Here is an 11305-nt window from a genome sequence, read left to right on the forward strand (position 1 = left end):
TATTGATGACGGTATATCAAGCTTAATGTCCAAGTTTTCTGATGATACAAAGGTTAGCAGCGTTCTTAAGGACACTATTGATGTTATGCTGCTGCAACAGGATCTGGAAAGGTTGAGCAAATGGGCTGAGAGGTGGCAAATGAAGTTTAACATTGACAAATGTAAAGTACTACACATGAGAAACAGCAACCCCAGAGCAACGTATCAACTCTGTGGTACTACATTGACAGTGGTAGAGAATGAAAGGGACTTGGGGGGGTGTTGTGCAGGCAGATATGAAGTTCTCTGAGCAGTGCAGACGGGCTGCAAGAGTAGCTCATGGTGTCTTGTCAAGAATATACAGGAATTTTTCTAGCAGGGATAAGGAGGTGATTATTCCCTTGTATAAGGCAATGGTCAGGCCACACCTTGAGTACTGTATACAGGTCTGGAGGCCTCATTTCAAGAAGGATGTAGAGCTGCTGGAACGAGTACAGAGAAGGGCAACAAGATTAGTGAATGAACAAAGGGGTGCTCTTACGAAGAAAGGCTTAAGTTTTGCAAATTACAGTGTCTGGAGACTAGGCACCAGCGAGGTGATCTGATAGAGGTGTATAAAGCCTTGATTGGTTTGAGCATGCTCAATGCTGATGGGATTCTTCCTCTAGCTCAGAATAATCACCTGAGAGGGCATAAATTCAAATTGAGGAAAGACAGATGTAGGATAGACGTGCAGAAATTTGCCTTTAGCCAGCGGGTGGTTGGTTGGTGGAACAGACTTCCATCCCTTGTCGTGGAGGTTGATAGCCTAAATAAGTATAAGGCTCAGCTGGACAGGTATTTTGAACGAACAGAGGGGTGAAGTGGAAGTGGGTTTTTTTTTTTTTTTTTTTTTTTGGCTGATGCTGCATAAGCTTGCTTTCTTGCATCAAATGCCTCTACTAATGCTAATGCTATACTTGTGTGTACACCAATGCTAGGAGTTTGGTAAATAAATTTGATGAATTTGGGGTATTGCTCATAGCATCAAAGGTGGATAGTGTTGGGATATCAGAGACGTGGTGTCACATAGATATAAGGAATGCAGAACTGGAATTTGGGGAGTACAACATCTACAGAAAGGATAGGAAGGAAGGAGGGGTTATGCTATTAGTTAAGAAACACATAAAATCCAAGGAAGTGAAGCCAGTTGACATTGCTGGACAGTGCAGTGTCGAGTCAGTTTGGTTTGACATAAGGGGGATTTTATTTAAGGGGGAAAATAATGGGGGATTTTAATTTCCCAGATATTGACTGGAATTTGTGGGTTGGTCACTCACACACTAGCAAGGATTTTGTGAATTTATTGGATGATTGTTTTCTACATCAGAGTGTTCAGGAGGCAACTAGAGGGAGTAATACTCTTGATTCGATTATCAGTAGTGAATCTTAATGCATTAAGAATCTGCAGATAGAGGAACCACTATGTGGCAGTGATCACAGTGTACTGAAGTGGGATTTTCTCAAAGAGGTAACTACCATCAGGGGTAAAGGAAAAGGGTTATTGCTTTCGTAAAGACGACTATGATGGTCTGAGACAGTATTTAAATTCTATTCAGTGAGACCAACTGATGATGTTACCAACAGCAAATTCAAAATGGGAAGCATTCAAAGAACTTATCTTGGAAGCTACTAGGCTTGACATACCAACTAAGAAATATTGTTCAAGGTTTAGGCCTAAATGGATATCAGATGAACTAATGAGACATATAGCAGAGAAGAAAAATGCATGGGATACATATAAATTAACATTTGGCACAGAAGCCTACGATAGATATAAGTTGATCTGTAACCAAGTTACAAAGGAGGTTAGGCAGGCGAAGGCAGATTACGAGAAATCTTTGGCAAGGGATGCAAAGAAAAACAGCAAAGAGTTCTTTACTTATGAAAACTCTAGAAGGAAGGGGATGAATCAGATTTGTCCACTTGATATCGATGGTTCAACTGTTGATGATCCTACTTAGGTAGCTAACAAACTAATTCAGGTGATTATCAGAATAATCACCTCTGAAGAGAGGGCATAAATTCAAATTGAGGAAAGACAGTTGTAGGATAGATGTGCGGAAGTTTGCCTTTAGCCAGTGGGTGGTTGGTTGGTGGAAGAGACTTCTACCTTTGTTGTGGAAATTGATAGCCTAATTAAATTTAAGGCTGAGCTGGACAGGTATTTGGAAGGGAGGGGTGAAATGGGAGCGGTTTTTTTTTTTTTTTTTTTTGGCTGATGCTGCATAAGCTTGCTTTCTTGCATCATATGCCTCTACTAATGCTAATGCTAATTAACTTATATATCCATTTATGGTCAGTGGGTTCCTTCTGCCAAAAAAGCAGTGTCTCTAATCCATAAACCATATTACGATTTTTTAATATACCTCTTCAATTTCTTATAAATTCAATTTAAATATATATAAACATATAAGTAATATAAACTTTTAAGTTTTTTTTAACTATAGAATGTGATTATTATTACTATTATAATTAGCCATAGTAGAAAGGAATCATCAGGAGGGAGAGGAGTGGTGGTGTCCATCTGGGGACCCTGGGTGTGCCAAGCTCATACTCACCAGATGTGAGCCCCTGGGGTAATGCTCAAGAAACATTTCAAGGCCACTGCTTTAGTGGCTATAGATAGGAGAGTTTCATGAGATTGAGCAATACGCTAACTGCCAAATTCACAATCATATAAAACAATTTTTGGTAAAACAATCTAAAATAAAAAAATAATAATAAAATCTGCATGTTTTACAAATTTATGTAAGATATACAGTATGAACAACAATGGCTGTCAGTATATTAGGAATAACAGTAGGAGGCACACATCAGAGTGTGATTCATACTGGGAAATGTTCTACTCCTCAAAGTTACAGAAGTTTCTCATGGTTGCATATAATTATATATGACTATGGGATTACTGTATATGTATATTACTGGATAATTACATATAATCACATATTATTAATTAATTATATTTTATTAAATTAAATTATAATGTATAAAAACAGCCAAAGTAACAGTTCCCGATGAAGTGCAGGACTTTGAAGTAATGTTTTAAAGTAAAATTTAAAAAAAAAAGAAGCATGTTTTGGAAACTTAAATGAAATTGGGAAGAAAACTAACTTTTCATAAAACTATAAAAGATGCACAATTTCTGGTAGTCTTTTGAAAAAACCAAAAAAGTTGGTAGGTATGACAATACAGGTTACTGTATTGTCAATATAATACTGTTGATTTTATGAATACACAAATTTCTCTTATTTGATTTCATTATAAAATTCTAAGGAATAAGATAAATTACCCAAAATTATTTAAACTAACCTTTCCTTTATTCATATAGAAGCTCAATCCATCATTAATCCAATGTAATGAGTCTGTAAAATTTTAAATTTTCAGTGTTACTGCTACATTAAAAGAGCTTTTTCCATTTATAATTCAGTATGATAATATTATGATTTATGAACTGTTTAATAATGCAAAATGGTTAACTTGACTGGTAAAGAAAGGGCAACATTGCTGCCCTTTCCTTACCAGTCAAGGTGAGTATGGGCTTGGCACACCTCGGGGTCCTGGGCTGGATGCCGTCGTTCTTCTCTTTCTTGGTGTTTCCCTTCTCTCTCTCTCTCTCAGGGTAACTCAATTTTTTTTTTGGCTGGTGCAGCATAAGCCTCAGGCTTCCTTGCACCATATGGCTAATAATAATAAATATATTTTAAAATAAATAAATATATATTTTAAAATGAAAAATAGATATAAGTTGATCTCTAACCAAGTTACAAAGGAGGTTAGGCAGGCAAAGGCAGATTACGAGAAATCTTTGGCAAGGGATGCAAAGAAAAACAGCAAAGAGTTCTTTACTTATGAAAACTCTAGAAGGAAGGGGATGAATCAGATTTGTCCACTTGATATCGATGGTTCAACTGTTGATGATCCTACTTAGGTAGCTAACAAACTAAACGAGTATTTTGCATCTACATTCACAAATGAGGAGTTATTCAGTTAGCAGTGAGGAGAATGCCAGAGGTGTATTCAACTCTGGCAGTAAGTTAGATAATCTTGTAATAACTGAGAGTAAAGTGGAGGAGAAATTGTTGAAGATAAACACAAGAAAGGCACCTGGGGTGGATGGGATCTATCCAGTTATATTAAACGAGGCAGCAAAGGAAGTAAGCAAACCCTTAGCCATAATTATGAGAGCTTCCTTGGACTCAGGGGAGGTACCCATAGACTGGAGATGTGCAAATGTGACCCCAATTCACAAAGGAGGGCTTAATGTCCAAGTTTGCAGACGATACAAAGGCTGGAAGAGTTGTTAAGGGCACTACTGACGATATGCTGCTGCAACAGGATCTGGAAAGGTTGAGCAGATGGGCTGAGAGGTGGCAAATAAAGTTTAACATCCACAAATGTAAAGTACTACATATGGGAAACAGCAACCCCAGAGCAACGTATCAACTCTGTGGTACTACACTGACAGTTGTAGAGAATGAAAAGGACCTGGGGGTTATTGTGCAGGCAGATATGAAGTTCTCTGAGCAGTGCAGACGGGCTGCAAGTGTAGCTCGTGGTGTTTTGTCAATGATATACAGGAATTTTTCTAGCAGGGATAAGGAGGTGATTATTCCCTTGTATAAGGGAATGGTCAGGCTACACTTTGAGTACTGTATACAGGTCTGGAGGCCTCATTTCAAGAAGGATGTAGAGCTGCTGGAACAAGTACAGAGAAGGGCAACAAGATTAGTGAAGGAACAAAGGGGTACTCTTACGAAGAAAGGCTTAAGTTTTGCAAATTACAGTGTCTGGAGACTAGGCACCAGCGAGGTGATCTGATAGAGGTGTATAAAGCCTTGAATGGTTTGAGCATGCTCAATGCTTATGGGATTCTTCCTCTTACTCAGAATAATCACCTGAGAGGGCATAAATTCAAATTGAGGAAAGACAGATGTAGGATAGATATGCGGAAATTTGCCTTTAGCCAGTGGGTAGTTGGTTGGTGGAACAGACTTCCATCCCTTGTTGTGGAAGTTGATAACCTAAATAAATTTAAGGCTCAGCTGGACAGGTATTTCGAACGAATGGAGGGGTGAAGTGGAAGTTTTTTTTTTTTTTGTGGCTGATGCTGCATAAGCTTGCTTTCTTGCATCATATGCCTCTACTAATGCCAATGTAATGCTATACTCCCTCTTATCATGTCAGGGCAGAATTGCAGACACTTTCAAATTCAACCCTAACCTCATTGCCTCATAATCTTTGAACCAACCACATGCAAAAACAATACCTTTGGCTGTATCATGTCTCATTCCAGATATCTGCAAATGTTCGCCAAGTGGCACATTTTGTAAGGTGCCGCTTGTTTGTAGTAGATCTGCCCCTTCTGTTCTCTACAAACCACAGCACTCCTGCTACTATGAGCCTGTTGTTTTAGTCTGAGGCATAATTTCCAGTTAAATTCAGTTTAATATTGAGAATACTACACTAAACTGAAAGATACTTAAATGTAATAATATGTATTATGACATCGAGAGCTGGGCCCATTGTTGTTTTGTTTATTCAATGATAACCCCCAGGGGCTCACATCTGGTGAGTATGGGCTTGGCACACCCATGGTCCTGAGTTGGATATCATCATTCTTCTCTTCTTGGCGATTCTCTTCTACTTCTCTCTCTCTCTCTCTCTCTCTCTCTCTCTCTCTGGGTAACTTGGAAATTTTTTTTTTTTAGCTGGTGAAGCATAAGCCTCAGGCTTCCTTGCACTATATGGCTAGTAATAATAATAATAATAATAATATTGATGAGGGTATATCAGGCTTAATATCCAAGTTTGCAGATGTTGCAAAGGTTGGCAGGGTTGTTAATGGCAGTAATGACAGTGTGCTACTGCAAATGGATCTAGATAAGTTGGGCAAATGGAAACAAGTGGAAACTGAAGTTTAAATTGACAAATGCAAAGTATTGCATATGGGTAGCAGTAATCCAAGAGAAATGTACCAACCATGTGGTGCAACACTCAGGAAAGTGGAGAGTGAAAAGACCTGGGAGTGATGGTGCAGTCAGATATGAAGTTTGCTGATCAGTGCAGATGGGCTGCCGGCGCAGGTCATGGAGCCTTGTCAATGATTTATAGGAATTTTGCTACTAGTGACAAGGAGGTGATCAACCTGTTGTACAAGGCAATGGTCAGGCCACACTTTCAATACTGTGTACATGTCTGGAGGGCTCATTTTAGGAAGGATGTAGTGTTGCTAGAACAAGTACAAAGAAGGGCAACAAGATTGGTGAGGAGAACAAAGGGGTACTCTTACCAAGATAGGTTTAAATTTTGCATATTGCAGCACCTGGAGAGTAGGCCCCTGCGAAGTGATCTGATTGAGATGTATAATACCTTGAATGGGTTGAGCAAGCTGAATGCTGATGGGATTCTTGCTCAGATTAAGAACCTTCGGGGGCACAGATTGAAATTGAGGAAAGACAGTTGTAGAATAGATGTGTTGAAATTTGCATTTAGCCAGCAGGTGGTTGATTGGTGGAACAGACTTCCATCTTGTGTTGTGGAAGTTGATAGCCTAAGTAAATGCATTAAGCATCATGCATTAAGAATCTTCAGATAAAGGAACCACTAGGTGGCAGTGATCACAGTGTACTGAAGTGGGATTTACTCAAAGAGGTAACTACCATCAGGGGTAAAGGAAAGGTTTTTGCTTTCGTAAAGGCACTTACGATGGTCTGAGACAGTATTTATATTCTATACAATGGGACCAACTGATGATGTTACCAACAGCAAATTCAAAATGGGAAGCATTCAAAGAACTTATCTTGGAAGCTTCTAGGCTTTATTACAACTAAGAAATATTGTTCAAAGTTTAGGCCTACATGGATGTCAGATGAACTAACGAGACATATGGCAGAGAAGAAAAATGCATGGATGCATGGGATACATATAAATTAACATGTGGCACAGTGGCCTATGATAGATATAAGCTGGTCTGTAACCAAGTTACAAAGGAGGTTAGGCAGGCGAAGGCATATTACGAGAAATCTTTGGCAAAGAAAAACAGCAAAGAGCTCTTTACTTATGTAAACTCTAGAAGAGAGGGGATGAATCAGATTGGTCCACCTGATATCGATGGTTCAACTGTTGATGATCCTGCTCAGGTAGCTAACGAACTAAATGAAAATTTTGCATCAACATTCACACATTAGCATTAGTAGAGGCATATGATGCAAGAAAGCAAGCTTATGTATCATCAGCCAAAAAAAAAAACTTCCACTTCGCCCCTCCGTTCGTTCGAAATACCTGTCCAGCTGAACCGTAAATTTATTTAGGCTATCAACTTCCACAACAAGGGATGGAAGTCTGTTCCACCAACCAACTACCCGCTGGCTAAAGGCAAATTTCCACACAATCTGTCCTACATCTGTCTTTCCTCAATTTGAATTTATGTCCTCTAGGTTGATTATTCTGAGCAAGAGGCAGAATCCCATCAGCATTGGGCATGCTCAAACCATTCAAGGCTTTATACACCTCTATCAGATCACCTCACTGGTGCCTAGTCTCCAGACATTGTAATTTGCAAAACTTAAACCTTTCTTCGTAAGAGCAACCCTTTGTTCCATTCACTAATCTTGTTACTCTTCTCTGTACTCGTTCCAGCAGCTCTACATCCTTCTTGAAATGAGTCCTCCAGACCTGTATACAGTGCTCAAGGTGTGGCCTGACCATTGTCTTATACAAGGGAATAATCACCTCCTTTTTCCTGCTAGAAAAATTCCTGTATATCATTGACAAGACACCATGAGCTACTCTTGCAGCCCACCTGCACTGCTCAGAGAACTTCATATCTGCCTGCAAAATTACCCCTAGTTCCTTTTCATTCTCTACGACTGTCAGTGTAGTACCACATTTGCTAAAGTTGCTAAAATGGATAAAAGGACGGTTCAGTTGGAGAAGAAAGAGGGTGGTAATCAATGGGTGCTGCTCTTCATGGACTAATGTTATTAGTGGAGTCCCACAGGGTTCGGTGTTAGGTCCACTGTTGTTTTGTATATTTATCAATGATATTGATAAATATACAAAGCAACAGGCTTAGTATCGAAGTTTTCAGATGATACAAAGGTTGGCAGGGTTGTTAATCACGATAATGACAGTGTGCTAATGCAACAGGATCTAGAAAATTTGGGCAGATGGGCTGAGAAGTGGCAACTGAAGTTTAACCTTGAAAAATGCAAAGTACTGCATATGAGTAGAAGTAACCCCAGAGAAATGTACCAACTGTGTGGTATTACACTTCAGGTGGTAGAAAATGAAAAAGACCTGGGGGTAATTGTGAAGTCAGTGAAGTTCTCTGAGCAATGCAGACAGGTTGCCAGGGCAGGTCAATGGGTTTTGTCAATGATATATAGTAATTTTGCTAGCAGCGAAAAGGAGGTGATTGTCCCTCTGTATAAGGCAATGGTCAGGCCATGCCTTGAGTACTGTGTACAGGTCTGGAGGCCTCGTTTTAGGAAGGATGTAGATTTGCTTGAGTGTGTACAGAGAAGGGCAACAAGGTTGGTGAGGGAAATGAAGGGATAATCTTACCAAAGAGAGTCTTAAGTTCTGCAAACTGCAATGGCTGGAGACTAGGTACCTGTGCAGTGATCTGATTGTGGTGTATAAGGCCTTGAATGGGTTGAGCACGCTGAATTCTGAAGGAATTCTTCCACTTGTTCAGAGTACGAATATAAGGGGACATAAATTCAAATTAAGGAAAGACAGATATAGAATAGATGTTCGGAAATTTGCCTTTAGCCAGCGGGTGGTTAATTGCTGGAACAAACTTCCGTTTGTTGTTGTGAAAGTTGATTGCATAAATAAATTTAAGGCTGAGCTGGACAGGCATTTGGAACGAATGGAGGGTTGAAATGGGAGGGTTTTTTCCCCTTTTGGCTGATGCTGCATAAGCTTGCTTTTTTGCATGATATAGCTCTGGTAATGCTAATATGCTCTTTAAAGGGCGGGGGGGGGGGGGTAAAGAATTTCAAATAGACCCAAATTTTGCAGTTTCTTTTCTGGTTGCATTGAGTTTTATGGGCTGTATATTAATAATGATATGAATAAAACCATACCAATAAACAATTAAAAGAAGCATATGAAGTCATGATTCTGATCCACTGTTGAAATAAAACTGGCTGGCACTACTGCCACACAAATAAAATGTTATAGTGTCATCCAATTTAATTCAAGTTTAATTTTCTCTTTAAATTTAATTCAAGTTTAATTTAATTATCTCTGTGGCTATCTCTGAATGGCTTGTCTGTTAACCCCTCAAAGTGCAAAGTAATCTCTTTCTCATCCTGCTGATCTCCACAACTAATAAATATGGAGTATACTATTAATTATGTGATCATCGAGAGATGTGACCAAGTTAGCAACTTGGGGATTCTCTTCTCCAGCAGTGCTTAATTTGATGCCCATATCCTTAAAATCACCAGTAAAGCATTCGGAATACTGAGATTTATCGAACGGAACACCTACAAGTTCAAAAACTACAGATATGCTGTTTTCTTTTATAAAACATTTGTTCTGCCAATACTTGAATTCAGCTTACCCAACTGTAATCCTCATACAAAGATTTTAATTAACAAAACTGAAGCAGTCAAAAAAAATTTTTTACGTTACCTTATGTTCTGTAATCCTCTGTTTTATCACTCGGTGTACTATGAATTGCCGTGTGATTACTTTCATCTGAGACCTCCTTGCGCTAGAAGAGTTATTGCTAACATCACCCTTCTAGCCAAAATAATCACTGGAACCTATGAAGCATCTGATATCCTTAATAAAATCAACTTCAATGCTCCTTGTAGGCATGGCGCATTATGGCCTTAGCTGCCAATGCACTATTAAAAACCAAATCAAATCAAATCAAACCTTGTAGGCAAGTCAGGAATCTTATGCTGTTTCACCTTAACTCTGCTACCACTGATTTTATGAAGTTCAGTCCACTGAACAGAATTAGCAAATGAATCTCTGATTGACTTTTCTGACAACTCCCAATCACTGATGAACTCTGTCCACATGTTTGTCTCTTCTCTTGAACTGCAAAGTGACTAGCTCTCATCTAATTATTGTAGTTTATTAATATTAATTTTCTATTCTATAATTAATTTATTTATTATTTGTTTTACCGGTAACTTAACTTAATGCACACCTCTTTTGCACATATGATCTTAATGTTTGAATCTATATTGATGTTTATCTTCCTGTTGGATCTCTATTACTGTTATCAATTCTGTTTATCAACTCTGTTCATTGCTCTCAGATACACTGATAATGTACCTTTTGTGTATCTTGTTATTAATAAAATTGAAAATAAATAATTTTTCTCTGATCCAAATTAGATTTGCTAAATTTCATTATTTTCAAATTTCTTCACAGGGAGAAAACAAAACCATTACAAGGGATTGGCTAAAACAGCTGAAGTACCATGCAAAGGACCTTGGATCCTGGAGAAGGAGACGAAATGCACTAGCAAATATCATGATTAATGGCATGGTACGTGAATGAATAAATTCCAGCTGGCAAAGTACAAAATGTCTTTTGACATCATCATAATGTCAGATGTAAATGCGACCAATTGTAAATGAACGTGGACCTCTCTGGCTTGCCTGTAGATATTTATTTATAGTGACTTGTGTTTTTTAAAAGCACCAAGATCCAGCAAGTACTTGGAAGTGATCCTATTGAAAGCAATGAATCTACTTTCTCCTCAAACACATTCCATTTGCACACTGCTGATGTTTTTAACGATCTTGTGAGTGATACATCCAAAGGACTTGTATCTAGTCTGTTTTTATAACTAAAAATGAGGTAAATAATGAGCCAAAAGTATTAATGTATATGAAATGAATATTTTGTCATGTCAGAAAAGATTAAAAATTCTTGACATTGTAGTTGTGTTGTGTATTTGTTTAGATCTGTCTTTCCAATTTGGTCAATGCAGACATTACACTTGACAAGATATTTCACTGTACACACTTCAGGATTTTTGTGTAACTTCATATTTTGCACCTAAAAAAATATATTTGTATATTCTGTACATCTCAATAAAGGCACTGAGTTTAATAATATACTGAGTTTTTAGTTCAATTTAAATACCACATTAATTCCAGTATGAAATGTTTAAAAAGTTTTATCAATTTATTTTTATTCAGCTGAACTCCCCCTGCACTCAATAGATGAGTGTGGGGAGGGGGTTTTCAATGTGAATTCAAATTATGTCAGATATGTCGGGCATTAAGTAGCTTACAAACTTCAAAAT

At 38.2% G+C, this 11305-nt stretch overlaps 1 protein-coding gene across 2 annotated transcripts in view; it reads left to right on the plus strand.

The window, feature by feature from the left end:
* Positions 1-10861, plus strand: part of LOC150075716 (uncharacterized) — a 506024-nt gene extending 495163 nt beyond the window's left edge. For both annotated transcript variants that reach the window (XM_090387689.1, XM_090387690.1), the window contains exon 15: positions 10423-10861. In XM_090387689.1, coding sequence (XP_090243815.1) covers positions 10423-10551 — 129 coding nt within the window. In that variant the 3' untranslated portion in view covers positions 10552-10861. The remainder of the gene's footprint in view (positions 1-10422) is intronic.
* The last annotated feature ends 444 nt before the right edge of the window (positions 10862-11305 follow it).

This window comes from Mastigoproctus giganteus, chromosome 13 (assembly GCF_048544385.1).
Source record: "Mastigoproctus giganteus isolate SK-2022 chromosome 13, ASM4854438v1, whole genome shotgun sequence".
Lineage (NCBI taxonomy): Eukaryota > Metazoa > Arthropoda > Arachnida > Uropygi > Thelyphonidae > Mastigoproctus > Mastigoproctus giganteus.